Source organism: Drosophila teissieri, chromosome 3L (genome assembly GCF_016746235.2).
Source record: "Drosophila teissieri strain GT53w chromosome 3L, Prin_Dtei_1.1, whole genome shotgun sequence".
Lineage (NCBI taxonomy): Eukaryota > Metazoa > Arthropoda > Insecta > Diptera > Drosophilidae > Drosophila > Drosophila teissieri.
In genome coordinates this window covers 12,720,242-12,747,593 of record NC_053031.1, presented here as the reverse complement: position 1 = coordinate 12,747,593, position 27,352 = coordinate 12,720,242, and the positions used below count along the sequence as shown (strand labels likewise).

Here is a 27,352-nt window from a genome sequence, read left to right as displayed (position 1 = left end):
ATAATAAATGACAAATTTTTCATGCCTATAAGTACGGCAAGATAGATATGTTACAGAATGCCTCGACTACAAGATACCTGCTACTCTACCAAGGAAAGTGCGGAAGAGAATGCACTACATAGCCAGTGGTTTTGATATTATAATTGCTTGTTATAATTACAAATAATGAGCAGAGCTGTAAGTATGCTAAATACAAACTCATGTAATTTTGTATATTCAATTTTAATTGAGAATACGCCTACAGCCTAATAGTGCTCCATAGTCTAAAAGCCCAATTGAAACTCCCGAGTTTGCTCATGCAGGTACATCCAGAAGTTAACCGTCAGAATCGAACATATTATCTATGGGCAAGTGATATATCAACTATTTGATCGGAATATATATACATCGGACTTGCTGATACCGATAGGCCTGTGTTGAGCTGAAACCATTCGTGGACGACGTCGGAAGATGCAGTTGGGGACAGATTCTTAAACACTATCCACATGACTATCTTAAATAGGCAGAATGTTATCATTACGAACATCAGCTAAACGAGTCTCAGAATATCAATTTTTTGGATTCAGAAGAACTTACTAAGGACCTACCACTTTAATTATGAAGATTATATCCATAACCGTTCCATAAACTCCAAATGTCAAGGCTATAAGTGCAATGAAGGTGGCTACTAGGTTTATGTTTTTGGCAATCTGATGTTCTTCGACTGTTGAATTCACAGCATAGACGAATACTTCCATAATATTAACAGCCTGCGAATGCCATCAAGGATATTTGTTAAACGGCAGGCAAAGTAACCAACTCACTATGGTAGGAAACATTGTGATCAGCAGTCCGGTCTTAACAATGAAAGGCGGGCAACCGCACATCCTGAATTTTTTTATGAAATTCAAACAATAAATGACAAGTTTTTCATGCCTATAAATACGGCAAGAACGAAAGATATGTTAAAGATTATCGCGACTATAAGATACCCGTTACTCAGCTAAGGAAAAGTGAGGAGGAGAATTTACTACATGGCCAGTGGTGTTGATAAAAATGTGACAACTACTCCAACTTCAGCTAGTTATTTACAAGTGCTAAGCCGCAAGATATTCTAGTGGCGGAAAGAGGAAGAGCTCCTCGAGGTTCTCGAGGTTCTCGACGTCCTTCGAGTCCTGCCACATGTGGCTGAGTAACAGGGACGACAAAGCGGCCAACAGCAATGCCAACAACACTGTTGACATTTTCCAGTTGAACGCACAATAGCCCCCATTCCATTCGGAACCCGTTTGTTGTTTGCCTTCTTGTATCTTGTATCTGGTATCTTGTATCTGGTATCTGTCCTGTGTGTCCTGCCGCTCTGCTTAAATAATCGCCACAATAATCTGTCAACGACAGCTGCTGATGTCATAAAAACCTTTTGAAGATGTCCTTGCTGGAGTCCTCTCCTCCTTGTTTGTGGACCCAACACAGGCTAATGATAATTTGCCACAATTTACACTCAAACCAGCCGCAGCAACAGGACCTCCTGGCTGTGTGATAAAATCATTGATGGAGCCAAAAGCTAATTGAATGTTAATCGCTTGCCATTGACATCGCACGTGGCAGCCAACGGCGGGGTGGCAAACTGCCATGGAAAATCGCAGGAAAACGGAGAAATAGAAAACCCCTCATCCGGAGCTTTTCACCGATGCGTTGCGATGAGATAAAGCTCAAAGGTAAGCGGTCAATTTGCATAAAGTGATGATAAGTCAACATAAAAAAGAGAGCTTAAAGTTGCTTTTGTTTTCCCCCCGCCCAGCTGCACTTGTTTGTTTCGCATCGTGGAGCAAATAGAAAACAAACAGTCTTTAATCTGAAAATTGAATCGTCCAACATTAAAAAAGATGGGGCATAGTACACAGTAGGCCGCAAATTGGCTTGTTGTGCTTTTTGATATGTTTCATATGCAATGCGTTCAAAGTGCGGCTGCTTCTGACAGAAGGGCACATTAACTGCAGTCACTGGCCGGCATTATAGTCGCAGTTAGGAAAACAGAATCCGGACCACGGGACGGCCCCTTTGTGGTTCGGTGGAGTCAAAGTTGCAATTGAAATGCTGGCACAAATGTAAATTCAAACGGGCACAAAATGGCACAACAGCCATGGCAGATGCATCAATTGTCTTATTGTGTGCCGAGACAGAGTCGTCATAATGTCCATCAAAATGAGGGAAAAATTACCAGTATACAGATACAGTGCAACCTTGTTTCACAAAAGAAAATTAACTGAGAAAAATATGAAATATATGTTCCATGTACCAGTTTTTTTGTTAAGCTCTACATCCAGCACTTTATGCTAAACTTTAAACCACAATATTTAATATTAAGACTAATAAAACAATATTCATTTCTTTCGGTGCAACGACGGCCATAGCAAACTGTGTCTGTGACGCCGTCTGGAGTGTCATGCTCGGCATGGACCCGTGGGATAGGTAAATTTGATTTATGACCTATTATGCGTCTTATGTCCAGCCATAATTTAATTATACCAGGACACACAGCCAGCCAGCCAGCCAAACAGACAGACAAAACACAAAATACCGAACGGCAAAGCGACAATGTCTGCAGTTTTTCAACCACATGCACACACACACAATCTGCCACACATAATGCTGTTATTTAAATCATGAAAATTCGCTTACCTAAATTGCATTGCAACAATTGCAGGGTGGTACTTGCAACTTGCCCCCTTGTCAGTCTCGTTTTGTGTAGCAAAAACTAAAGCGACAATCCTGAGCCGAAATGTAAATGTAATTAAAGTGCAGTTAGGTTTTCCTTCCAGGAGTTGTGTGTGTGTGTGTTCGTGTGTGCTTTAGTGTGTGTGAGTGTGCTTGGCATGCGAAATGAAATTGAAATAAATTATTGACTAATTGTCAACTCAGACGAGGACAATCTGGCACATTTTGGCATGTGGCATGTGGCACGGGGCGTATGCGCAATCAAATCAAAAACACAAATCAAAGCGCCGGCCGAGAACAAGAACAAATGCAGCTAATTTGGCTGGCAAAAATTCCAAGACAGAGTGCCCGTCCTACTCTTTTTGGACACGTTTTCATTTAATTTGATTGTTCTTGTCTGGCCTGTCAATTGGTCTAGGGGGAATTAATCAGCTCGATTGCATGTCTCATTAGTGTCATGTCTTGGAAGGGCCAACTAAAGTGCACACTTTACCTTATTTTGGAGAAATTAAAAAGGGAATTTTAAGAGCACTTTGTAATATTTGAGGTAAAGCAATCCACTTAGTTTATCACTCGTAAGTAAACGATTTGGTATGACTTATTTAGTTTCAATCGAGTTCATAAGTTCATGCAGCCTAGGTCAATGTTTGTTAATAATTGATCTATGTGTTTAATAACTTTCCTGCCTTTTTATTTGTTTATTACCTCACTCTCTCTATCATTTACCTTTCTTCGTTACGCAACTCGTTTCGGGGCCCAAGCAATCCCGCTAACATATCACTGTCAAAACACGCATTCGATCTATTAAACTCCACCTCTTGGCCGCCTGTCAATGGTTCCAATTGAACCCATTTACCTGAAACCCATTAAAGTACCACATATCTATCCACAGCCACTCTGAGCCAAGATGTCAATTTTAAGCTTTTGGGGGCCAGCGTGTAAGCCATTTATGCGGAGCTGCGGTTATGCGAGCATAAATATCCGTTAATTAACTGACAATAATTATAACAAGTGCACAAGTGGGCCAGTTGTTGGTTTTGCTGGGGAGCGGGAAAGGTGTGCGAAAAATATGAAATCCAATTAAAGAGCCATAAAACACGACATGCCACGCCCCCGCAGCTTATCACAAAGCCGCTTACCGCCACGCCCACCTCCTCCGCACTTTAGGTAAGACCTCATAGAAGGCCAATGCCTAACGATGAATTGGCAGAAACCAGTTTGGCCCATTGTTCGCCCAGAAGGTCTGCTCTGCTCTACTCGGCTCATGTTTAATTTGCAACAATCGATCTCCGTCTTTATTGACCACCAAACAACATTAACAATTGCTTAAGCCCAAAGGCCAAGTCTCATTTAGAAACCCCAGTGGGTTCCGAATCCATCGAAGCTCATGTGCGACACACTCTCGGCGGGGGAGTAGTGAACCGTCTGGGAGCTGCCATAGCTGGAGACGCCCAGAGCTGGGGCATTGTGGCTGTAGGTGGTGGCAGCGGGTCCGTGGTTCACATTGGTGGTGGACAGTGGGGCGGCATAGGACACGGTCTTGGCCACAACGGGAGCGGCAGCAGCGTAAACTGGAGCAGGAGCAGCGTAAACTGGAGCAGGAGCAGAGTAGACAGTCTTGGCCAGAACTGGAGCCGGCGCGGAGTAAACGGTCTTGGCCACGACTGGAGCGGGAGCAGCATAAACTGGAGCAGGAGCAGAGTACACGGTCTTGGCCACAACTGGAGCAGGAGCAGCATAAACTGGAGCAGGTGCAGAGTAGACAGTCTTGGCCAGAACTGGAGCGGGAGCGGCATAAACTGGAGCAGGAGCAGAGTACACGGTCTTGGCCACAACTGGAGCAGGAGCAGCATAAACCTGAGCTGGAGCGGAGTACACAGTCTTAGCCACGACTGGAGCAGGAGCGGCGTACACAGTCTTGGCCAGAACTGGAGCTGGAGCAGCAGCGTACACAGTCTTCTCCACAACTGGAGCTGGAGCATGGACCAGAGTCTTGGACACAATGGGTGTAGCCTGGGTGTACAGAGGAGCTGCACCATAAGTGGTGGTCTTGATAGCAGGAGTGTAGACATTGTTCTGGATCCTGGTGTCGCTCTTCCTCACACTGGAGTACGGGGTGTCCACCGCCTTCGAGTAGCTGGACACAGTGCCCGCAAAGGACCTCACCACGTTCTGCTGAGTGGAGGCGACGGCGTCCACCGACGGATTGGCAATTGCCACATGGCTGGCCAAGAGACCAGCATTGGCGTAGGCCACCAGGGCGCACAGAGTGATGAGGTAGTGGAAAGCCATGTTGAAGTTGGAGTTGAGGTACGGGGTGATGACTGGACTGTTTGATCGAGTGAAGTCGAAAGCAGGCTGGTTGGGCTGCGACTGATGCTGATTTGGCCAAAATGTTGCGGCTTTTATACGCATCGGACGCGTGCCAGTTTTGGCAAGTTTTTGGTTTTTGATTTTTGGTTTTCTGGTGATTTTCGGTAATGTGAACTGCCCACAATGCGATGGCAGTTCACCTGCGTAACCGCTTGAAAGCCAATTTGCAGGCATACACATTAAACGCGGTAATTAGGTTTCGGTGTGGGGCAAAAGCGCATACTCCAGAGCCCCCAGTGTAAAATTAATAACAATTTGCCAAAAAATCAAAAAAGTGCGCAAATGGAAGAAGGGAAAAGAGCGCAGGAATTTGTGGCAGTAAGAAGCATCCCAAGTTGGCAACACAATTCAATTTGGAGTAGCGTCAACTTTGGTAATTTCAATAAATATTCATCATGCGCCCGTGAGCAGCGGAGCAGGAAAATTCATTTTCCAAACTTGGCCAAAACAAAAGGAAAACATCAAGAGGGTACAAATGCAAACAGAACGAAGTGGTGGATGCTCTTATCGTATAATTTAGTTGAGGCAATAAATAGTTATATACTATTAAATAATGTAATATTTATGACTGATCTATATACAAACTTTATACACATATGTGATCTTGCTTGCACAGCTATTTATGACCAAGCAAAACTTTCCGCCAGCTGATCATTAATTTCAACTTCTGATCTCCCTTCTGGCAGGGCACAAGAACTTCTGAGCTCCCCCTTGGAATAAAAACAAACAAAAATCATAAACAACTGACTGCCACCACTCCGAAAACAAAAAAAATAAAAGAAAACGAACCACTGACACCCCTGCTGATAAAGTTGACAGCAACAAGGAGCTGAGGAACATCCCCTTATTGAGGAGGAGTTGCCTCATATTTGCTGCTCGAGTGGAACTCAATTTAATGGAAAAACACGGCGGGAAAATAAAAGTTTGCCCCCGCCCCAGTCGCTGGAAAATTTATGAGCTGCTGATAGCACGAGTATTCAAAATAATTCACTTTCCTGATACATTTCGGGTGTGGGGCACTTGAGCTGGCCTCCAATTAAGACAGAGACGGAGCACGGAAAGCGGCAGGCAAAAGAGCGCAGTCATTTGTCGACCCATTGAACCAGTTTCTTTTTTGCACTTTTTTTCTTTGGGTGCTTAGGCCTAAGTCAATCTGTCATACGAACACACTATAATTTGCGGTTTGGCCGTGAAATTTGAAATTTGGCAAGCCATATGCGTATATGAGTTTTGGCTATAAAAACAGTCGCTGGCCAAGGGTTTGGTATCAGTAGCCACTGCAGCTCACTACAAACATCACTTCAAGTGTTCAGTTTTCAATTAATCCAGTCTCAGCCATGGCATTCAAGTACGTCCTGTTGTCCTTCTGCGCTCTGGTGGGCGTGGCAAGCGCTGGCTTCCTGGCCCCGGCCACCACCTATGCCGCCGCCTCCATTCCCGTGGTGGCCAAGGTGGCTCAGCCCCACTACGATGCCGTGGGCACCACCCAGCAGAATGTGGTGCGCTCCTTCGGCGGCACCGTGTCCACCTACTCCAAGAACGTGGTCACCCCCTACTCCAGTGTCAGCAAGGTGGACTCCCGCATCACCAACAACGTCTACACCCCCAAGACCCTGTACTCCGCACCTGCTCCTGTGATCACCAAGTCCTTCTACGCCGCTGCTCCTGCTCCAGTCGTGGCTAAGACTGTGTACTCCGCTCCTGCTCCTGTCTACGCTGCTCCAGCTCCTGTTGTGGCCAAGACTGTGTACTCCGCTCCCGCTCCTGTCTACGCTGCTCCTGCTCCCGTGCTGGCCAAGACTGTGTACTCCGCTCCCGTGGCCAAGGCTGTCTATGCTGCCCCAGCACCAGTCTACGCCGCTCCCGCTCCAGTTGTGGCCAAGACCGTGTACTCCGCTCCTGCTCCAGTTTACCACGCTCCTGCTCCTCTGGTGGCCGCTGCTCCCGCCACCTATGTGAAGTACTCGCCCGCCGCTGTGGTTGCCCACGCCAGCTTCGATGGATTCGGATCCCACTGGGGATACTAGGGCGTGACATCGAGCCCTTTGTTGACACTTTGTTGATTAGTTGATTCTGTATGAAATAAAGAATGTCCGTTTGTAACTGAATCACGCACGAATTTCCTTTTCTAGTAATTAGTAATAATCATTTATGATAATGTCCCCATTTGCAACGGCATTTGAGATTAAACATTGTAACAGTAGTCAGTCATGAATCCAATTTTTCGATCATATATTCTTTAGAACTTACCACATAAAAGGATGTTATAACCTCAATTTAAAGTAACACTTTCACCCTTTTCCTTAGCATTCCATTTGTCTAGCGTTTAATGGGGCGTATGTGTGCCAAGATATGTGCTAACCATTCCAAATCCCTGGAAACCATGGCCACTCACCTCAAAAACCCTTTTCATTCTGTTCTCCTTTTCGATTTTTTGCGAGGGCGCAAATATTTAGTGCAAAACTTTCTGTTTGTCTTTGTCGGTTGGGGTGCAACAAAAAATTGTTGGCCAAAGTTTAATGAGCCACATGACCCAACCCTTCTATCTGTGAACTTTGCACTGGGTAGTTCAGCAGCTTGACCAAAGTGTGGTTGCTTTTGCTGCCGTTATTGTTATGGAGGCTAAAAAGTTTTCCCAACACCCAAAAAGACACGCATAAAAAAGGCATTAACGATGTGGGCCGGAGCAAACTATTTAGCCATAAAGTTGGTCGTTCCGGCGGACCATTTCGTATGCATATTTTATGGATTTTCAAATGCTGCAAAATTGTTTTTCACGACTAGAATTTAATGTTGACAACAATAAAATTTATGCGCGGGCCAAAGGGACGAGGGACATAAAATGAATATATAAACTTGAGCGTTTGTTGGTGGGGGAGCTAGCAGGATCGTCCTTGAATATTTTCTGCTTAGCTGCATTTGCATATTGTCCGGATTGGAGTCCAATTCCGTGTCCGAATCCCCGGCTGTCCGGGGTATTTGCAATACTTTTTCAATCGCCCGACATGCTTTGTTGATTTCTTTATTGGCTCATCCATATGCATGCCGTCGTTGGACAGAGGATTCTGGACATTGGATTTGCGACTCAAGTGTTTATCGTTATTGATTGCAGTCCGTGAAACACGACGAGAGCCAGCAGCATCCAATTTGTCTCGCCCGCCAGCATGCCAATACTCATTCCCAGGGCAATGTGAATTGTAAACCGCATCCGTAACTCGAATTCACAAGAAAATCGGCTGCTTGAGCTCCATGCGATGCTGGAAAGTAGTCCTCAAGATCTTTGAACTTCGTCTCTTTAGGATTGCTTTCCAAATCCGAATGGAACTTCAAGTCAGGGATTCAAACTACCAATGCTGCGTCGTTCAGACCGCATGCTTCTGCGTGGGGTTCCGCTCCTTATCAGGATATAGAGGAATACCTTCAGGCATATGACTAAAACATACTAAAATGGTTTTCAGCACTTGGACTTTGGAACACCCGCTCATTACTCACCTGAACTATGAAGGAGATCACCTGGATGATGGGGAACGAGTGCTTCATGGATTGCGTGGAGCAGCCTGATTGAAAAAGATCCTCATCCATTCCACTGAGATCCTTGTAACAGGAGAGCGGGATAACCAGCCCACCCAACTTGTAGTCGTCAGGTCCCAAAACGCCGCAGCACTGGCACTATAAGTAAACCAAGTGGTACTACTTACTACTTAGGTAATATTCTTGAGGAACTCTTACACGGCTTTCGAAGAATTCCAAGCTCTTGCGATTTCTCCATATTCGCAGTACATCGCCTACAGTTTGGTACTGCTGTGCAAACAGAATACTCAGCATCATCTGCAACCAGGTTGCCACGAAGAGTACTGTTGCGTACTGGAAAAAGTGAAATACAATCTAGGCAATCGCTGTGTTTTTATAAAGTGTTTACACAAAATTACAATGCGTATTTCCCTGGAAAAATGCAGATATATGAAGATGAGGCCCAAGATTAGCAGCGGTACCAGTAGGACATTTATGGCGAGAGCGATAATCATGTAGGACCTGAACAAACAATGCCAGCAATCCATGTGTTCCTTCAGCATGCCATAATATATATAAATATCCGCACATGTGAAAATCTGTGGATGGGCGCACTGTCGTAGTGGCTTTTTCCTTGCTTCTATGATAGTACCTACGAAATTGACTACCCATACTAAGAAGGTAATGAGTTTGCAGATGCCTATCTTCCCACCGCTGAGAAATCTCCGCATACCTCGTGTTTCCTGATCATCCTCCATACTTAGCTGAATAGTAAGAAATTATAAATTACTAAAGTGACACTACTTCCGCAGGTATAAATGCTTTTAAACAGAATTTATTCGGTTCACATTAGCGATACAATGTGTTTGTTATACCACCAATGCCAGGGTCAAAAAACAAATCCACTTACAAAAGACAAGTTGTAGAGTGCTAGATTCTCAACTTCATAGATCCTTAACTTCCATAAATGAGGTTTCCAGTGCGTTTCAGTTCAGCTCTGATCCGGTTGGTTATTCGAAATAGTAAGGATCTTAGATTTAATCACTGCTAACCACACTGAGAAAACCAGATATTATTTTAAAGGCCTTGAAAGCCATTAAAATGCTTGGAAGAAAAGAAACTTCCAGTTCAATACAATAGTTTCAGTTCAATCGGCTTCGTTTGCAATGTCATATAGCCGAAGCCAGTATAGGATTATAGCGGCCATACATAAAAACTATGCAGATATTAGTTTATTAATGTTAGTTATTAGTTAGGTACTAATGTAATTTGAAAAGTACATGCATACCGTAAGGACCCAGCATACCATAAACATGGGATGGGCTGCCGTCTTACCCGGATTCAATTCCGTACTTATACACACAAATAGAATCACCAATTTCACCAAGACAATTACTACAAAAACCAACATTATCTGAAAATAACAACAAATATTCATCTTATTAGAATATTATTAGAAACCTCATGCTAACGCACCACTTTTAGAATTCGAATTTTATTCCAGATCGTCGCATATATTAAAACAACTAAAGTCGACAGTACAACTGCGGACAATGATAGGCTAATAACGATCATAACATAATGGTGTCCCTCTAATGCATTCCATATAGAAACATCTTTTGCTATTTGTGCGCCATTAAATCCCTGCGAAATGAGTAAAGAATTTGTTGATCAACTAAATGCGCATCCAACTTACAGCGGTTATGGGTATTATAAACAAAAGTACAACTTTGAGAACAATTGTGGGACAAAAGCACATCCTGCTGAAGATTGAAGAACTAAAAAATATATGTTTGAAAAAAGTTTTAAATTTTCTACATAGTTTACAAGTCATACAGGTGCTTACAGCAATAAATTTCCTTAATAGGAATTAGACAGCTTCACTTGAAGGCTCTGTTAGCCGCATATAATAGAAAAGATTTAAGATCATACAGCAAGTCTGCGTTGAGTAAAAAAAAGTGTAGGTAATTACTAATGCAATCAAATGAAATACCCACCGTAAATTTCCAGCACAGAAAGAACCAAAGATGGGCGGCAGTATTTGCTATACTTGTTTCTATGGTTACTGTGCACACAATTACGATAACCGCCTTTGCTACAACCTTAATAATCAGGATAATGAGAGTCTACAAAACTCCGTAAATATTTTAAAAATTATTTATGAATTAACTCCAAGATACGCACCACGTTTAAAGCCAATATGTGATTACGAATCGCTGCAAATATGGCAACTAAGAGAACAACTAGTATAATGACACAGAGTGCTAAACTTATAATAAGTATAACATGATGGTGACCCACCAGTTTATCCATTAAAGTGATGTCCTTTGCTATTTGCGCGCCATTAAATCCCTTAAAAAGTGTGACTACAGTAGTTTTACATGAACGGGTGTATATTCAACTCACTGCGGCAATATGTATGAATGCCAAAAGACTGTATTTGAGTACACGAGTTGAACAAATGCACATTATACCGCAGATGAAAGTCAACAAATCACATTTGAAATTTTACAACTACTAAACCCAACTGACATTGTTCTCATGAGTTATGTAAGCAAATGAATAACAGTTGTCAATTTTGTTGATTTCATAAATTTGTACTTCATTTCTTACTTCACATTTGTGGAGCTTCTAAAAACCCCTTTAAGAAATCTCTGGAATTTGCATAGATTTATTCAGCATCACAGCTTTTGACCGCGTTTGGTAATGGAAAACGGCTTGGGGGTGGGAAAACTAGAACTAAACCCGTACACATCCCTGCATGGAAAGCTGCTGTGGAATTTTTTAATCAAACAGTTGCCATTAATTACTGCAAAATTCTCTAGCCACATAACAGACATTTTTTCGACAGCCAGCCGCGCTGGAATGAATGAAAAGAAAACAGGATGCGCTGCCGAGTCCTTCTTCCTGTGGGTGTGTGTGTGTTCGCTTGTATTTGTGTGTTAGGATCTGCGAGACGGTGCCAAGCCGAATGCTAGATGGGTGGGGCACAACCAGCTGAGGATGGAATGCCAAGCGAACCGACCGCAGACTCGCCTCCAAAAGGAGCAGCAACTAAAAATCAAATTAGGTGCAAACGAGCGCCCGTCAGCGGCAGGCGTTCATTTACTTGGCTTAAAGAAAAAAAGGTGGGCGTGTCGCGGTTGCGTTTTCGTAATGAATAATTTATAATGCAACCCGCCGATGGATTTTATGTTTTTATTTTCTTGAGAGCTCTTAGTTGAGATTAAAATTTTGCGGTTGCCCAAAAGCCGGGCGAGTTAAAGTTCATGCTCCGCAGGATTCGCCTGAATCGGCTGATAAATGTGCGTGGGCTGGTGTCATGTGCACGCTCGTGAATTCAATTTGATACACAAACTGATTTATCGACTCCAAAGCAGTGGCAGTAGCAGCGTATTCATAGCACTGGAAAAAATATATGCATAGTTTTAATACTCCAATGTTCGTTCTTTGTTTAGGGGTCACTGAAAATGTTCACAATAAAGTTTCAAAGTATCATTCCCATTCTTAAAATCGAATAAATCTAACTAAAGCAGCCACAAAATGTAATATGTTTCATTTGGAGAGCTAAAAAAATCTTTTAGCATTTAGTTTTCTAAATATTATTATTCCCAACATTTAAACCATAAGGTTTTGTTCAGTGCTTTGTCTCAACTCAACTTGGCACACGCCATTCATAAGTCAGTCGTCGTCAGTGGGAGAGTGGAGAGTCGAAAGTCGCAGACGATAAAAAATTACATACACTTGTAACTGGTGGTGTCCTCGGAGTCGGAGTCCTTGCTGGAGTTATGTCCTGGTTCACGACTATAAAGGCTGCTGTGCTGCAGCCTCTAACAAGGTTAATTTGTTGCGATCGCAGTTCTGTGTCATTTATCTTCGCTGTCAGCGGCAAGTTCTCGCATAGAACGATGCTCCTGGCAGCGTTCTAATTTGAATTTAACAAGCTCACTGGAGGCAAGGATGTGGGCATGAATCCATCAGACCCGCTTCCGTCTATCGGGAAGCATTGAAAATTAAAAATTTATTGCCGGGCGTGGTGTCAATCATCGCTGTTCATCATCATTCTCAGTTCAGCTGAGAAAGTGATAAAGTATTGGAATAAAAATCACTGGGGACTTGCGGTACTCTGTCAAAAGTAAAACCATTTTTACGATTATAATTTTATGTTCACATGTTTTTCAGAAATAAGTTAAGAAAAGTGTATTTATAGGTATAAAATGTATAAATAATTTTGAAAGCCCTGAACTCCCTCTATAAATTCGCAAAACCCATGTCAGGATGCATAAAAAATCTCGCCGAGCATCCTGCCACACAGTTGCAGGCACACACACTACATCATCATCAATTTGCGCTTGTGAGCTTCTAGAGCACCCTCATCCATCCTGTTTCCTTTTTATGCCCCTCGTGCCCACATATGTACATCCTTTCAGGACTCCGCACTATCCATTGAACGTTTCAATTTCACTTGTTGGCTTCGATTGTCGCCTGTAGTTGGGAAGCTGGGGAGTTGGGTTAACAATTGAAAGCGACACTTTTATGGTTTTCAGATTTGTGTGATGTTTCCTCTTTCACCCAATTTTACCACTCTCAATTCGGTCTGTACTACTTTTTTTATCCACCATAGCATTTTTTCCTCTGTTACGTGCTTTATTACAAGGGTGCTGTGTTTTTCCAGCGTTTTCCAGCGACTATTCTAATTGACAAATTCCTGGGGAAATTACGTTGAGAGACGATTGCCTTTAAGTGTTTTTCACACTTACTTCCAAAGCATTGCCCAATAGTTTCTATAATATAATTTTTATGCCAGCCAAAAAGGTCTCGAGCTCTTATTTCGGCAAATAAAATTTTGTTGCATATTTTGCGGCGCCAAATGGCAGCCACAAAAATGAATGAAATCGTAAAATTCAGACCATGCTGGACCGCATCCACGCCCAGTGAGCTAATAACGTATACTCGAAAACCGGAAACGCCGCAGACCAATCCAATGCCGCACAAAGGCTGACCCGCAGTTTAAACCCCTTTTGACCCTCGACCCCCAAAAGGAAATGCTTACTTTTTATGCAGAGAGAAAAATGTGTTTCAAAGCACACTTTTGACCACCTTTACATGTGAATTTTGTGGAAAGGCTAATCTTCTAGAGGGACACCTTCACCTTTTAATGGAATACACTACAGTGGCATGCTGGAATATATAGTTACCCAGTATTACTATTTTAAGCAAAAGCTCGAAGTGTTATGATAACATTTCAGTACCCGCTACTAAGATTAAAAACTTATGTGGATTTTTTCTTGTGCAGCCCTATTCAAACTTGCATATCAGTGTGTTTTCCGGGCTTGTGTGCATTGGCATTTAAGTGCCGAAACAAATTTTTGGGAAAAAGAGGAAAGAGTTCGCAGTCAGGACGTCTAACATAACCTCGATTTGTATGCGTTGCTTCTTCCATTCGGTTTTGTCTGTCTGTGTGTGTGTTTGTTTGTTTGCCTTTTGTCTCTGGAACTGCCGTCTATTGCCGTCTCTTTCGGCGGGCAATTGCAATTGCATTGCCTCCTCTTTCCCACTCACCATTCACAGCCACACGACAGTCCTTGTCCCGCATCCGCGCTGTGTAAATATTTGATTTTTGCATTAAAGTCAATTTGCTTTCATGATTCCGTAATTCATTGTTTACTCACGCCAACTTCTATTACGCCTTCTGCCGCCCGCTTTGATTGTTTATTTTTATATCCCCAGGCCCGGCAGAACTCAGACCTTGGGTTTGGGGGGAGGGGGGTATCCCATAGTCCCGGATTTCCCGCATTTCCGCTGCACTTCCATATACACTTCCATATAATATCCACAGACTCCGACACACCACACCGAGCTCAGTGATATCCGCATCATCTTTGTTTGTTGCTCGCAGCAAGGTTTTCCACCGCCTTTTGTCTGCTCAGTTTTCCACCCGGAAAATCCCCGGCCACCACAATCACCACCAATCTCCACCAGGCAGACTCATCCTCGTCCTCATCCCCAATCCCCACTGTTTTAATATGCGCACTCAACGTTAGAAATTAAATCTGGCTCTCAAATGTTATTTGCGCTTTTCGTTTATTTATTTATTTATTATTTGCTTACGCGGCTGCCAGTTCTGTTCCTCCGTTCCTTTGCACTTGGTCCTTGGTACTGGGACCTTGGTCCTTGGTCCTGGCCCAGTTTTCATTAGGTAATGCATAATAAGCTCGAGAACTTGCGCCAGTGAATTCAATTTATATTATTTTCTCTGGGTGCAGATTTTTGGGTCCTGTTCCCCGGCAAAAGCAATTATAAAACTGAATATGAATGGAAATGTAAGAACTCCGGTTTCAGTTGTTGGAACCTTAGAAATGGGATTAGAGTTTTCCATGCAGAATGTCCGTTGCAGATTTTACAAAAGTCGCATACAAATGGGTTATATTCATAGAATAGTGTTAGAACTTTTGACATGTCCATAGCACTGAAAAATTAATTACGATGCTTTGGATTTCCACAGGTGAACATAATTTTACGAGAAATCATAAACTACAACAGGTTGCAAGCTCAAGTACTGCGAATTCTATTTATTTTACGCGACCCACTTACCATCAACGATTTTATGTTTACTTTGCTCCACTCTCGGCTCTCGGCTCCCTGATTCACCATGAACCGCAGCGAGAATCCTGCGGAGCCAAATCAATATGTCGCACCATCAATATCCTTCAGCTAACCGGCATCCTCAGTCAGCCATCGATTGCCATTATTATAAGAGGCGCGTCGCGTGCAATTTTAACGAGCTTACGCATTTTATGGCCAGAAGCTGGAAAAGCGGGAAAAGCAGGAAAATAAACCCGAAGACCCTGTCATCGCCTCATCATCAAGCGGACTATGTGGCTGCAGTAAAAAAGAATCTAATTTAGTGCGCGGTTTGCATACAAATGCCACATACCAGTGCCAATGCCGCAGCGAATCCTGCGTGACAATGATGCCACATACATAAGTTGGTATGGAAGAGTGCTCGTCTATGAGGGTGTTAATTCGCAATTGGTGTCACGATATACATTGATTCGCCATTTGGCTTATGCATTTTTCATTAATTGTCTCGTCCCATCTTGTCGCAGTAAATTGCCAGGCATCTCGCCAGCCAAGCAATTTAATCAAAAATTCTAATTCGTATCCAAAGTTGGGAGCAAGTTTTTAATGACTTTTCCAACTCCGGTTAAAGTTTTAGACGCGCTACAACTGCAATTACTGCAATCGATGCCGGTGTTTCGGGGACTCCACGCTCCCAAAGCTGAGGTGTTGCTCCACAGGACTCGCACAAGGACTAAGGCACAACAGCAAACAAAACAACGTTGAGCGTTGAGCAAACCGCTAATCGCGTTACACAAAACTTCGCCTCCAAGGCAATCGAGTGCGAAATTCCACATACGCCCTGTGTGACGCGGCGATAGCGAAGGCATTCAAGTCATTTCCGCTTAAGCAATCAGTTCTAGGCAGCAGTCATCATCCACTTTCCACTCCAATCCCCTCCAAACCAATCCCCTCCAGGTGGGCCACCACTTGACATGACAGCCGCGTGCTGTAGTCACTCTGCATTTGAATGTCTGAATGCCGCAAAACGTTGCTCGGCAAACCGACATAAATACAAACAAACATGGCTGCCTGGCGGCCACTTCCTCATCCTTTCTGGCCATAAGCTGCACAAGTGCTGAACGGTGCAGTTTGGACTGGGAAAGGAAAGCGCCTATTGCAAATAGTTGAGAAAAGCATTTTCACAAATATTTCAAAGTTTTCGGAGAGTTTTTAACTTGAATATCTACTACTTAAATGTATTCATGTTATGTCTAAAAATGATCAGCATTTGTATTTTATACGTCTAAGAGAAGATCTGTTTACTTACAAAAAAATCTTAAAAATATTAGAGGGTATTTTTGTTTCTTTCGAATTTCTCCATATCTTTTTTTATGTACGTAAGAGAACCAACTGCCCATTGAGATTGCGAATAAATAACACGTTAGAGTCCAATCATATCTCTCTAATATTATTTGATACTCGCCGTTTGTTTTCGCTGTGGGCTCCTCAACCGGAAGCAGGAAACCGGAAATTCAAAGCACCGCCGAGCAAATCAAACGGCTGGCCAAATGCAGCACGTCTTGCACTTTGTTATTGGCTGTTGCTATGCAGCTGCTGATGGTTTTTTGTTGCCGCTGCCAGACACTGCGGACAGTTTGAGTTGCATTGTGCTAAAGTTTAATTACAAATTGTACTTTTTTTTTGCGTGCCATTTCTGCAAAAAGCGAAGAAAACTTTTTATTGATATTGCTCGCGAGTGCACGATTTCCCCCCGCCGACCTCCGGCTCAATGTCAAGTGTCATGTTATCCCGGACTTATTCATGTCCGCCATCACAAAGGGAGGAAAACTCAACCGGAACCGTGCAGAAATTACTTGCAAATTGATTACTGACATTGCCTGGCCCGACTTTGAGTTGATTTTACTGCTTAATAGTCAATGTCACATTACCGGCGACTGAAACGACAATATGACAAAGACTCAATGCCCAAAAGAAGATACTTTTACAAAATAAGAGTTTCATCCTCTCGCCGAGAGTTGCTGAAAGAAATGGCAAAGGGGATCTACACAAAAGTAAAATATAATTAAAATTGTGATAGCCCAAATATTTAAATCGCGATATTCACAGAGCCTTAAAAATGTAAAAAATGCTTTAAAGAAGCGTTGCAATATTTTGGAAACCACCCTCGCCGTGTGTGGAATCAATAAAGCCCTCGAGACAGCCTTGGCAGCCATCAGCCGGAAATTGTCATAAATTCATTTTTATATGTGAATCAAATTGGCAGGCACGGAAAGTAAAAAGTGGCCCACAAAAGGCAAAAAGCAGCCGCTGGAGATGGAAATGGAGATGGAAAGTGCCAAAGTGCGGACACGGATGTGGACTGCGATTTCGTGCCCGATGTGCAATGTGCGCTGCACTCGCCGTGTTTGGGTATGAAAATTTTATTAGGCATATGCAAATGTGTCAACTTTATTTGCCATATTTCGACACATTTCGACACTTGTTGCCGTAATGAACTCCCCGCGAATTTCAGCAGTTTCATGGCTCGCACAACTGTTGCGCAAAGTTTTGGCGGAAAATGTACGAGGCGTACATAATGCACACGCAGCCGATTGAATTAAACAAAATGACAGGCGGGTGCATGGCCACATTTTAAAGCCTACTTTGCAGCGCCTGCAGGATGTGAAGTCCCCGGGTTGGGTGTGCATAAATTGCTGCTATTGTTTAAATATTTGCCAACATAATTAACTTAATTCAATTGGATTTCCATTAGAGCCGCACGCACAACTTGAACGACGTAGTGCTGGGATTGCCTCAGTGTTTGCCCAGCCAAGGTATCCCATGCCCCATGCCCCATACCACCCATGCTCCTGGGATCAGGATATGTTCGGATATCCTGGGCTGAATCAAAGGATTGGCCCTGCATAACATATGAGCTGGAAGTTGAGATGCGTAGCTCCCCTTTGACTTTGTCCACGAGTCTTCGACGACGTTGTCTATTGACTTTCGAAATCGAATCGAATAGCATCGCATCGCATGCGAAGGCAGCAGCAAATCACACAATAAAATAATTGATTCCATTTCAAATGCACACAGACTCACACACATACAGAGGAAGAGAGAAGAGATTTTGGCAGGATGCGGGTCGTATCGGAACAGATACTCGTAGAGGACTGCATTTGCCGTCTAGTGCTGAGTACAACTTTATTTTCATTGTTTGCAGATTTAACATTTAACGCAACACAAACACAGAGCAGCAGAGTCAGCTCAACTTTGGCTTCCAGTTCAGCTGGTTTCACTTGATTCTGGATTATTTGTAGGCTGTGCAGCAGGTCCTGCGATTAGGCGTCCTTGTTGACCGCCTTCAGCAGTTCCTTGCGGGTTTTGCGGCGCATCCTCAGGTTCGAGATGAGGCGCACGGTGCAGAAATAGATCAGTTCCACGATGCTCAGCATGGACACGCCCATGAAGAGGCCCAGTAAGCCACCACAATTGGCAAGAAAGTCGGTGGTACCGTACAGCTCTGAGCGGCGAGAGGTCAGGAACTGGGCCTCCTTGAAAAAGATGGACACGCGGGACATCTTCATGCTGTCAAAAGGTATTGTTTCAGAAGAAAAAGAAAACATTTTTGATAATAAATATAGAATTTCATGCTTTTATGACTTAATTAATAATGTCATGATGAATAAATACGTTTTAAGAGGATTTCTCTACTTCGAGCCTTACCCTTGTCTCTTCTCCTGCTCCTCCTTGCCCTCTGGAGTATCCGTATTGATAACTGTCTTGTAATCAAAATCAGCCTGGGAGATCTCAGCCTCGTAGGCAATGGAAGTGCACGATGGCAGGCAGTTGCACTCGGTTTCTCCCCGTGTATTTTCCCCAGCGTTAACCAAGCCCTGTGTGAATTCCCTGAGCAGCAGCTCATCCTCGGCCTGGTTATAGCACTTCAGGCTGGCGTCACCGCAAACAGGCATATTTACATTACCTGAAACAAAACCAGTTAAATAAATCCCAATGGACAATCCAGGCATAAAACTTACGTGGCATGGAGAACTTGACGCAGCCACATTTGGTCAACGTGAAGTTGGCCAGGCACTCCAGTTCACAATTACTCTGCGAGTAGATATTAAAGTAACGCAATTCCCTTTCTTTCTGGAAATAGCACTGCCGCCGATTGGGTTCGTAGTGCTTCAGACCATCCGAAGTGGTAATGATCTTGGGACGAATGGATATAAGCACCTCCTGGTCGAATGGTATACGGAAGTACTGCTTGGACACTTGGGCCACATCGCCAGGTGTGTGCAACAAAATCTAAGAGGACTCTCTTAAATGGATTATCTTTAAATAGCACACCAAATAGACTTTACCTTGAAGCCCTGAACTGGCCCACGACACATGTCATCGAAATCGATCTCCGCACCACCCATGAATAGATATAAGCCAGCTCTGGCTCCTGGGCCCAAAACTCGATTTGGATAAGGCGAAGTATCCGCACCGGCGCTATAACCATCCTCCACATTCCAGTCCATGGACAGTCGGTTCTCCTCGCGGAAGATAAAGTCGGGTATGATACTGCAACAGAACTTGTGTATCAGAAGAATTTGGATTTCTCACAAACTTGAAGTCCAAGCTCACCCTTCCGCCCGGAAAATCTCCGCTGGACTGAGTGAATTGAAACTGTAGCAAACGCCGTCCTCCGTCACAAATTTGTGGAAAATGTCACTGCATTTAACCGGAGAGTTGCGCCACTTGCAGTTCAGATAGGTGTCATCGAAGTGGGGCGATACTTCAGTCAGGGCGTCTATGATTTCCATGCCCCTCCGCGTTTTATTACCCAGTGTTACGTCATGCAAATGTGGCTCGCAAACCTGCGACACAGCGCCATATAATCCCTTTCTGTTTACAAATTTACCCTGATGTACACTTCTTTTTAGGTGTGAAAAGCGCCATTACTTACTGCTTATTGGTGAGGTCCACTATGCCGCTGACATTGCTCTGAAAATCACGCACTTGGTGATACGAATCGGTGAAATTGAATATATCACGCCGCGTTTTTGTCTCCGGACAAACTGTGACAGCGGGAAACGGGATTTGCCAGACGGGAGTGGATTTCTCGGCAAAACTGACAATCACCGGATTGTTGTTCCACTTGTCCCAGATATTAAGGGTCAGCTTGACGCAGGTGAAGACCGATAGCACGAGGACACTGATCCAGAACAGTCGCTCCAGCAGCGGTCGCTTCTTCTCGCCCAGATACCGGATGCCATGGATGGTCGTGTAGTCGCAGTACTCGTGTATGATGGCCTTGGCCGCCTGGAAGCCGCTGCCGTATTTGATCTGCTTCTTGGTGTCCACCTCGTCCTCGCTGTCATCGGATACGGTTTCCCGGAATGCCGGTGCCATCCGGGCCATCAGTGCAGCGCGTTTCCACTGGTTGGCGGCACTGGGCGGCGGACGCACTGCCACCTCATGGCTGGGCGTATGCGGTTGTGTGCTCTCCGTCGACATCCGGTCCGGCGTGCTGGAGATGCGTTGACTAAGTCAGCGGTGCGCACGCAAGACTCCGGCTTTTATATACCCACCGTTCCCGGTGCTGGGTGCGGCTGCCTAGGGTTTCCTGGGATGGAACCGGTGGTCAGTCCCGGCGGATCGCGAACGCGGCACGCATACTTTTCCACGAATTTTTCGGCGTGAGGTGGAAGGTGGCGTTTTCGGTGGCGTTTCAATTACTTCATGTCGCTAAGCTGGCGTAATTTGCAAGCTCGCTCTGGAGCACCGGAATCCCCAAAGGGGGGGTGGGGGAAACGGTTGAGGAAGCCCAGAAACTGGAAAACTTCCCCCCACCCACCTGCAGCTAACGTAATTGTCAACTGTGACCCAATGCCCGGCTAAATGTTACCTTTGAGTACCTGCACTAGGCGAGGCATTCTAATTAGCCAGTGCGCACTTGAAGCTCACCAAGCCCCCGGTTCACCAGGGCCACATCCTCATCTGCAGCTGGCCACCGCGACAGGTGCAGGTCCGCATGGCCAGGGCCAAATTGAAAACGGCTACTTTCCGGCCACGCGGGCTTATGCATTTTAAATCCCGGCCACCGCTCGACGCCACTTGACTGCAGGCGCTTAACTCGACCTCGAAACAAAACGCCAAACGGCTGCAGACGCCGACAATGTCGGCCCAAATCCTCAGGTTAAACATGGCTGAACAAAGGTAGTACTGGGTAATAACAAAAAGCGACTAGCAAATGCTCTATCTACATAAAAAAAAGTTCTTCAATGACTATTACTTGTTTGCAAGATTGTCTGATCCTTGACCTTAAGCTGAGTAAATAAAGACTTTACCTAGAGAATTTATTGGTAATGAAACACATAAGTTAAATATTCTAATTATTTAAAAATGCTACTTTAGTCCATCAATATTTTAATGAATAATATATAGTATATATTTATTCTTTTAAAAATTGATCAAATGTGTATCAAAATGTAACCACCCTTCAATGAGAGCACAGCTAGGAAATGCAGTGGCCAGCGGCAAGGACGCAACAAAGAGGCAAGGGGGCAGCCAGGACGACAGGCAACACGGCGCAACACGATGCGACCATTTTGGTTGCGCATTCTAATAAAGTGAACTGCATTTGGGGGCATTGTGTCTAAATTTTTCGTAGGTCCTGGAAAACTGGCGCCAGAAAAGGGCAAATGGGGCTGCTGCCTTTGTTGGGGACTTTTCATTATTGTGACGCTGTGCCTTCAACAATGTTGGCATTGTCCTTGCACTTGCCGTTGTTACCAGTTACCTGTTACCTGTTCCTTTTGCCAGCCGTAAACATTTACACACTTCTCGCTGCTGTCTGGCAAAGTCTGGCCATCATTTATTTTAATGAGCTGCGAAATAGAATTTCTGATGCGTCGCCCCCAACATTCAACTGGGGAAATCACTTTAATTTAGCTACAACTGGCCCACCAAAACAATTGAAAGTCTCAATAAACTATATATTTGTATATATATATTTTTGGTATTCTCATTTAGCATAATACATTTCGTTTGTTGGTTTATATGCTTTAGCTGGAGGACATTGAATTGAATGTTGTTACTGTTTACAAATTGGTTTGGTAAGTACATAATACGTTGATTAACCTATTTACATAGCCACTACTTTTGATATAGTTATTACAGAATATAGTCGCTATTAATATGACGCATATTTGATTATGGTTCTAGATAATGTATAGCAAGTTACTCCGAATTTGTTTTTGAAACACCTGTTGTCACTATGCTACTTTTGATATACAATTTGCGTGGGCTAATTTGGTACCAACTAGGATTAGGTTAATCCTTAAATTATATCCAAAGTATAAGCATCGGTTAAAGCCGGCACCAGACGATTGTCCGGTTAATAACAATGATCTTATAATACCGTAATTTGTATCCGTATTATTCCATATATCCATATATACAAAGCTCGATTACCATTCAACTTGCACCGCCGACAGGCGATGACATTTTAAGCTTTCCATAATTTTACCTATACGTTCACTTATGCAGTTTTGAAACCCAAATAAATACTCTTCCGTTTGAAACGATAAACCCAAAGGACATGCAAACAACACAAACACAAAGGCGTTTTGCAGTTACAATTACCATTACAATTACAATTACAATTACAATTACAGTTACAATTACGAATACAAATACATTACATATAAACGTACACATGGCTGTAATTGATATAGTACACAGTACGCAGTACACTTTATATACTATAGCTGCTCATATTTCATATCTATGGCTAATTAAAAATGATATGTTTGCTGTAATTTACGTTATTCGTTCTTCTTTTCCATTCCGGCTTATTAGCTTCCCTCCAAGGTTAGTCTGTTAAAAAATACTGAAGAAATTGCACTTGTATCGCACTACGATAGCACAAGAAACACCGCTCCAAAGGGCGTCTTCTGAAGCCTTTCCAGAAGCTGTTGACCCTTGACCTATTGCGGTGCGAGAGCCAGGCCTAAACTGTTGGACAACAGCCCCAAAGTATTGGCAGTTGGCGCTGTGGGTGAACCGGCAGTTTCCTGGAATTAAAATCAAAGATATATTCATTTATTAGATGAAAGATACAGCTAGTAACTAATCAGTGAAAGATGACTTCTTCGTTTAGCCTTAATTGATGGGGGTCAAGGATCATCCATACTCACAATGCTCAAGGTGCGGACAATACAAGCCCTGGTGGCCGGCGGCTCATCCGCCTCCAATCCGGGCGAACTGCCCCTCGAGGAGACGGAGCCGTTCAGCAACTTGACGTTCAGCTCGTCGGAGTGATGGGTCTGCTGGGAGCTGCTCGACATGCGTCCATCCAGGGAGAGATCATCCCTGTGCTGATCCTGTAATGGAATCGTTGGCACATGAGAACCACTGTCTGTTGTCGCCGTAATCATGTCACCCGCCTCCTTGGGACTGGCGCTGAGGCTGAACTTGATGTCCAGACAGTTGGCGTCCATGTCGCTGGGCATTCCATTCTCAGTCGATGATCCCGATGCCATAATGATGGCCGTTCCCGAGGGCGACATGTGGCCATTGATGGCTGCCTCACTGTTGATGTTGTTGTTGCTAATTTTATTATTGTTATTGGGCTCCTTGTTAAGTGTTGATGAGGCATCTGCTGCATCTGCTGGCATCTGTGGCATCTGCTGCTTTGTGGCAGCCTCATCGGCGATGGCATGTCCATTCTCCACGGCTGCATTTGCAACATTGTTGCTGCTGGCGGTGGTGGTGTTGCTGCTGCTGCTGCCCTCATCATCGCCCAGCTCGTAAATGTTAACCATGTGGGCGGCCTGTGCGTGGACCATCAAATCCCAAGGATTGACGAACGCATCCTTGCAAACGGCGCACAGCAATTTGGCGCTCGTCGGCGGAGTCTCTGTTGGGGCAGGGGATGCGAAACATGCGAGAATTAATTAGTTATTTAAGTTGGAATTTGCAGAAGGACAGACATCGGAGGCTCTGGCGCATAAATAACTCAATTTTAAATGCATTTGCTAGCAGCCGCAGGACATGAACCCACAGACATCCTGCTGCCCGGCCAACAGATGTTGCTGACTGGCAAACACAGCCAGTGCCAGCCAGTACGACTTAGACAAACACTTTTGGCCGGGGCAAGGGCAAAAAGTGTTTAACAATCATAAATTAATTGCCAACAGACAGACAGGCTGCCACGCCCCCAGTACCCCCAGTCAAAGAGGCCCGTTTCGCCCACTTACTTGCACTTGCCGCAAAGGCAACATCCTGGCACTTGCATGTGAACCTCAGCTTGCAATAACTTTTCTTGTGGTCCAATAACTCAGACAGCTCGCCAAAGGATTCCCGGCAATTGCCGCAGATTAATGTATCCGGATTGCCTGTAAATATGCAAAGGGATAGGTCTTAAAAGCATGTTGACCGTAAGTGAAAAACTGTGAAAAAGTAGTCGGTTTTATCCTTGTAGCTTAAATTTTAAGGAACTTTAAGAATGTACTATGCTAGCTGCTTAAAAATAATATTTTAAAAATATTTCTATAAGACTAACAGTTTAAGTTCTTTAATTTCTTTATTTAAACCATTGCATTAAACGTTTTCTGTGGCTTAAAAAATATATTACTATTGCGAAATCAGTGTAATCGTTCTACAAAATTCGACTTTATGCCAATCGGCCAGATCTTTAGCTCAGCCTGAAGCAGTTGATTTTTGTCCAGCATCTTATCTCTTTTTCGCTTCGATCGGCTCTGTAACTGCAATCCTTGATCCTTTTGTGAAGAAAAGGGTTTGGGATATGGAGCTGCACCCTGCGCCCTTTTTCTGCGATATCTCAGTAGGTTCGTAATGGCATTTATGCGCAAGTCAGGCTGAATGGCGTGTCTGCCACTTCGAGGTTGCTGTTGCAAGGCCTTCGACTGCTCGGCATTCTCATTTTGTACGTTCAGTGAAAAGCTGATGACATTTGGAGCAGATGCAACGCCTTGATTCATGGGCTTGGTGCAACAGGGCAGCTTTCTGGTAGTGCTTTTGGTAGCACGCGTTGTCAAATGTTTTTGGGTGGTGGACTTGACGTTTGCAGGCTTAGTGGGTTTTGTTTTTGGAGGCACAATTGGTTTCGCAGTGGTGGTAGTAGTTTCCCGCTCTTCGTTCTTCACATCAACGGATATGGAATCCTCCTCTTCATTTTTATTGGGCTCCTTGGTGGAGTCACAGCTCTCAGTGTTCGATTGTATTTCGCACTCTCCTTTTCCCTCATCTTGATCCACTTGAGCGCAGTTCGTTGCCACCTGCGGTCGCACCTGTTGTTGCAACTGCTGTCGCTGGCCAAAGAACTCGGACAACTGTTGCAGCAACTCGAGCTGCTCGGCAGTTGGCGGCGGATCCTGTGACTCCTGTCGCTCCTGCTTCTTCGGCAGTGGCACGAATGGCGGCTGGAACAGGTGAAAGGCGGGGAACTCCTGGCTATATCGATTCAGCTTGACCGGCGGCATCTGGGAGTGAAGAAGGTTGCTTTGAGCTATCGCGGATGGCCTCAAACTGGCAACGTGCTCAACCTTAATCTCCTGCAACGGCTGACTTGGTGGCTGCTGTACGTCCAACTGCGGTGTATACCGCATTCCTGGCCTGATTCCGGTTGCGGATACGGGCACGGCGCTATTCACCTGCTGACTGGGGCCGTAACCCAAGGCCGGCTTGTTGGCCAGCAGACTGCTCTTCAGGCTGAGTATTCCCTTCACGTAATCAGCAGTCAGAGGCTGCGGTGTAGGGGTTTCCACCACTGGCATCGGCATAACCTGCTGTTGACCCTGAACGACACTGAATACGCTTGCAATGGCCCAGAGAATGGCAATGTGACTCATTTCTCTTTTTCAGAGAGTCTGTCGTAGGCGTCAGCATTTTTGACCCGTTAAGCCAGGACAACTAGACGCAAATCATCAAGGGGATATATTTAAAAAATATATATAAAATCCCATGACTGTCTCTAATTTACCATAAAATATCTTGAAGCTGCCTACTCTCATCTTTGCAGTCAGGTATAAGGAGAAAACCTAACCGCTATTTTACTAACTTATAAAAGCTGACTGCTCTTTTGGTAACTGCCAAGATAACACCACAGATAATAATTAAAATATGCTTTTCCGGCTTTATCCCTCAATGGGCCAGCAGCCTTCTGAGCAAACTGGAGTCAATACTCACTGTAGACTTTGAATGGTCCCCATTGCTGATGCAAACTTAATTGCTCCTGAGCATGTTGCTGCTGCTGTAGTTGCTGCTGTTGCTGCTGCTGCTGCTGCTGTTGATGTTGCTGCATCAATTGGCCGTGCAATTGTAGTGGCGTTGCCGCCTGATGGGGCTGCGGTTGCTGTGGGGACAATGCCAGAGTCAAGGGTTGCAGCAACGGTTGCTGATGTTGCTGTTGCTGATGCGGCTGCTGCTGATGCTGATGGGCGGCGAAGGCAGCGGCTCCAACCGGATATGGCTCGCCGAGCGCCGTTTGATTAGCAATTATTGCAGACTTTGCATTTTGCGGCGATGTCGTCGCCTGGACAGCCACGCTGCTCTTCAGCTGGAATCCGTACGGCTGCTGGGCATGGTGCGGGTGGTGGGCATGTGGGTGGTGCTGCTGCTCCTGTTTGTATTGCGACCAGTGAATGGAACCCGGTGCCGCCGCTACCGTTGTGGCCACTGCCGCATTCGAGAGCAGATTCTGCTGATGCAGCAGCAACTGCTGCTGCGGCAACAAATTGGCCATGGCCGCCATCGCAACGGCGGCAACCTGCTGCTGGTGCTGTTGCTGCTGCTGATGATGGTGTTGCTGCTGCTGCTGCTGCACCTGCTGCTGTTGCTGATGCTGATGGACGGCGGCTGCCGCAGCAGCGGCCACCGCGGCCGCACTGTGATGATGCTGGCCGTGCTGCTGCTGTTGTTGCTGTTGCACGGCCACCGCCAGACCGCCGCCGTTGGTCATCAGACGCTTCCGCTTCTTGGCCCGCACTCCGTTCGAACCGCCCCCGCCCGCACCCCCGCCGCCGCGCAGCAGAGCCGAGGAGCAGTAGCTGTCGTAGAAGTAGTCCCTGCACGGAGAGAAAAGAACAAGTATGTTTAAAAAACAACTACTAATTGGTTATATAACTATATATACTAAACTATTTTGGCTTATATACAAGTAATTCTTTAACAAAATATTTGTGTTGATGTC

General features: G+C 44.7%; 9 protein-coding genes across 18 annotated transcripts in view; 1 reads left to right on the top strand and 8 right to left on the bottom strand.

The window, feature by feature from the left end:
* Nucleotides 1-63: 63 nt before the first annotated feature.
* Nucleotides 64-905, bottom strand: LOC122617214. The gene is made up of 4 exons (XM_043792961.1): nt 804-905; nt 588-749; nt 404-529; nt 64-341 (listed from the first exon to the last, which is right to left on the bottom strand). Exons 1-4 carry the CDS (start codon nt 864-866, stop codon nt 264-266), a joined length of 429 nt encoding a protein of 142 aa, XP_043648896.1. The 5' UTR covers nt 867-905; the 3' UTR covers nt 64-263.
* A 3,142-nt stretch (nt 906-4,047) lies between these two features.
* Nucleotides 4,048-4,989, bottom strand: LOC122617747 (cuticle protein 16.5). 2 transcript variants are annotated; one of them, XM_043793724.1, is made up of 2 exons: nt 4,327-4,989; nt 4,048-4,122 (listed from the first exon to the last, which is right to left on the bottom strand). In XM_043793724.1, the coding sequence occupies exons 1-2, from the start codon at nt 4,987-4,989 to the stop codon at nt 4,048-4,050; spliced, it is 738 nt and encodes a 245-aa protein (XP_043649659.1). The 2 variants fall into 2 exon arrangements, with proteins under 2 accessions (XP_043649659.1, XP_043649658.1); XM_043793723.1 differs by having other exon boundaries at nt 4,048-4,407; nt 4,498-4,989.
* A 1,418-nt stretch (nt 4,990-6,407) lies between these two features.
* Nucleotides 6,408-7,097, top strand: LOC122617932 (larval/pupal cuticle protein H1C). The gene has a single exon (XM_043793994.1). It carries the CDS (start codon nt 6,408-6,410, stop codon nt 7,095-7,097), a length of 690 nt encoding a protein of 229 aa, XP_043649929.1.
* A 769-nt stretch (nt 7,098-7,866) lies between these two features.
* LOC122616490 (protein late bloomer) lies at nt 7,867-9,628 on the bottom strand. Of its 7 annotated transcripts, XM_043791956.1 has the most exons (7): nt 9,491-9,628; nt 9,314-9,344; nt 9,237-9,253; nt 9,000-9,179; nt 8,800-8,934; nt 8,563-8,739; nt 7,867-8,512 (listed from the first exon to the last, which is right to left on the bottom strand). In XM_043791956.1, exons 2-7 carry the CDS (start codon nt 9,336-9,338, stop codon nt 8,402-8,404), a joined length of 645 nt encoding a protein of 214 aa, XP_043647891.1. In that variant the 5' UTR covers nt 9,339-9,344; nt 9,491-9,628; the 3' UTR covers nt 7,867-8,401. The 7 variants fall into 7 exon arrangements, with proteins under 7 accessions (XP_043647891.1, XP_043647888.1, XP_043647889.1 ...); XM_043791953.1 differs by having other exon boundaries at nt 9,237-9,344; XM_043791954.1 differs by having other exon boundaries at nt 9,000-9,253.
* Nucleotides 9,629-9,654: 26 nt separating this feature from the next.
* On the bottom strand, nt 9,655-10,485 carry LOC122616493. 2 transcript variants are annotated; one of them, XM_043791961.1, is made up of 5 exons: nt 10,427-10,485; nt 10,277-10,358; nt 10,057-10,224; nt 9,869-9,994; nt 9,655-9,796 (listed from the first exon to the last, which is right to left on the bottom strand). In XM_043791961.1, the coding sequence occupies exons 2-5, from the start codon at nt 10,337-10,339 to the stop codon at nt 9,728-9,730; spliced, it is 426 nt and encodes a 141-aa protein (XP_043647896.1). In that variant the 5' UTR covers nt 10,340-10,358; nt 10,427-10,485; the 3' UTR covers nt 9,655-9,727. The 2 variants fall into 2 exon arrangements, with proteins under 2 accessions (XP_043647896.1, XP_043647897.1); XM_043791962.1 differs by having other exon boundaries at nt 10,417-10,476.
* LOC122616492 lies at nt 10,311-11,128 on the bottom strand. Its single transcript, XM_043791959.1, has 5 exons — nt 10,987-11,128; nt 10,765-10,932; nt 10,578-10,706; nt 10,427-10,519; nt 10,311-10,358 (listed from the first exon to the last, which is right to left on the bottom strand). Exons 1-4 carry the CDS (start codon nt 11,047-11,049, stop codon nt 10,451-10,453), a joined length of 429 nt encoding a protein of 142 aa, XP_043647894.1. The 5' UTR covers nt 11,050-11,128; the 3' UTR covers nt 10,311-10,358; nt 10,427-10,450.
* A 7,171-nt stretch (nt 11,129-18,299) lies between these two features.
* Nucleotides 18,300-20,670, bottom strand: LOC122617407 (pickpocket protein 28). Its single transcript, XM_043793258.1, has 6 exons — nt 20,102-20,670; nt 19,780-20,040; nt 19,512-19,716; nt 19,185-19,455; nt 18,871-19,129; nt 18,300-18,732 (listed from the first exon to the last, which is right to left on the bottom strand). Exons 1-6 carry the CDS (start codon nt 20,650-20,652, stop codon nt 18,486-18,488), a joined length of 1,794 nt encoding a protein of 597 aa, XP_043649193.1. The 5' UTR covers nt 20,653-20,670; the 3' UTR covers nt 18,300-18,485.
* Nucleotides 20,671-22,192: 1,522 nt separating this feature from the next.
* Nucleotides 22,193-27,352, bottom strand: part of LOC122618650 (transcription factor kayak) — a 32,346-nt gene continuing 27,186 nt past the window's right edge. Inside the window, exons 5-8 of the mRNA XM_043795233.1 lie at nt 26,350-27,227; nt 24,399-24,536; nt 23,337-24,058; nt 22,193-23,213 (exon numbers count right to left, since the gene is read on the bottom strand). Coding sequence (XP_043651168.1) covers nt 23,127-23,213; nt 23,337-24,058; nt 24,399-24,536; nt 26,350-27,227 — 1,825 coding nt within the window. The 3' untranslated portion in view covers nt 22,193-23,126. The remainder of the gene's footprint in view (nt 23,214-23,336; nt 24,059-24,398; nt 24,537-26,349; nt 27,228-27,352) is intronic.
* Nucleotides 24,706-26,065, bottom strand: LOC122618651. 2 transcript variants are annotated; one of them, XM_043795235.1, is made up of 2 exons: nt 25,707-26,065; nt 24,706-25,643 (listed from the first exon to the last, which is right to left on the bottom strand). In XM_043795235.1, exons 1-2 carry the CDS (start codon nt 26,010-26,012, stop codon nt 24,786-24,788), a joined length of 1,164 nt encoding a protein of 387 aa, XP_043651170.1. In that variant the 5' UTR covers nt 26,013-26,065; the 3' UTR covers nt 24,706-24,785. The 2 variants fall into 2 exon arrangements, with proteins under 2 accessions (XP_043651170.1, XP_043651169.1); XM_043795234.1 differs by having other exon boundaries at nt 24,706-26,065.

What these genes read in the sequence shown, in the direction of transcription:
- LOC122617214 (XM_043792961.1), bottom strand. Translation starts at nt 866, where the DNA reads ATGTGCGGTTGCCCGCCTTTCATTGTTAAGACCGGACTGCTGATCACA. An exon ending in TCACAATGTTTCCTACCATA is followed by an intron (nt 750 to 803) that starts GTGAGTTGGTTA and finishes TGGCATTCGCAG; the next exon opens with GCTGTTAATATTATGGAAGT. An exon ending in AGCTCAACACAGGCCTATCG is followed by an intron (nt 342 to 403) that starts GTATCAGCAAGT and finishes ACTTGCCCATAG; the next exon opens with ATAATATGTTCGATTCTGAC.
- LOC122617747 (XM_043793723.1), bottom strand. Translation starts at nt 4,989, where the DNA reads ATGGCTTTCCACTACCTCATCACTCTGTGCGCCCTGGTGGCCTACGCC. An exon ending in TGTACTCTGCTCCTGCTCCA is followed by an intron (nt 4,408 to 4,497) that starts GTTTATGCCGCT and finishes GTTGTGGCCAAG; the next exon opens with ACCGTGTACTCTGCTCCTGC.
- LOC122617932 (XM_043793994.1), top strand. Translation starts at nt 6,408, where the DNA reads ATGGCATTCAAGTACGTCCTGTTGTCCTTCTGCGCTCTGGTGGGCGTG.
- LOC122616490 (XM_043791952.1), bottom strand. Translation starts at nt 9,338, where the DNA reads ATGGAGGATGATCAGGAAACACGAGGTATGCGGAGATTTCTCAGCGGT. An exon ending in TGGAATTCTTCGAAAGCCGT is followed by an intron (nt 8,740 to 8,799) that starts GTAAGAGTTCCT and finishes GTTTACTTATAG; the next exon opens with TGCCAGTGCTGCGGCGTTTT. An exon ending in TGATCTCCTTCATAGTTCAG is followed by an intron (nt 8,513 to 8,562) that starts GTGAGTAATGAG and finishes AAACCATTTTAG; the next exon opens with TATGTTTTAGTCATATGCCT.
- LOC122616493 (XM_043791961.1), bottom strand. Translation starts at nt 10,339, where the DNA reads ATGTGCTTTTGTCCCACAATTGTTCTCAAAGTTGTACTTTTGTTTATA. An exon ending in AAATTCGAATTCTAAAAGTG is followed by an intron (nt 9,995 to 10,056) that starts GTGCGTTAGCAT and finishes TGTTATTTTCAG; the next exon opens with ATAATGTTGGTTTTTGTAGT. An exon ending in TGGTATGCTGGGTCCTTACG is followed by an intron (nt 9,797 to 9,868) that starts GTATGCATGTAC and finishes ATATCTGCATAG; the next exon opens with TTTTTATGTATGGCCGCTAT.
- LOC122616492 (XM_043791959.1), bottom strand. Translation starts at nt 11,049, where the DNA reads ATGTGCATTTGTTCAACTCGTGTACTCAAATACAGTCTTTTGGCATTC. An exon ending in CATTCATACATATTGCCGCA is followed by an intron (nt 10,933 to 10,986) that starts GTGAGTTGAATA and finishes ACACTTTTTAAG; the next exon opens with GGATTTAATGGCGCGCAAAT. An exon ending in ACATATTGGCTTTAAACGTG is followed by an intron (nt 10,707 to 10,764) that starts GTGCGTATCTTG and finishes GGAGTTTTGTAG; the next exon opens with ACTCTCATTATCCTGATTAT.
- LOC122617407 (XM_043793258.1), bottom strand. Translation starts at nt 20,652, where the DNA reads ATGTCGACGGAGAGCACACAACCGCATACGCCCAGCCATGAGGTGGCA. An exon ending in GGCCAGTTCAGGGCTTCAAG is followed by an intron (nt 19,456 to 19,511) that starts GTAAAGTCTATT and finishes GAGTCCTCTTAG; the next exon opens with ATTTTGTTGCACACACCTGG. An exon ending in CGTCAAGTTCTCCATGCCAC is followed by an intron (nt 19,130 to 19,184) that starts GTAAGTTTTATG and finishes GTTTTGTTTCAG; the next exon opens with GTAATGTAAATATGCCTGTT.
- LOC122618651 (XM_043795234.1), bottom strand. Translation starts at nt 26,012, where the DNA reads ATGAGTCACATTGCCATTCTCTGGGCCATTGCAAGCGTATTCAGTGTC.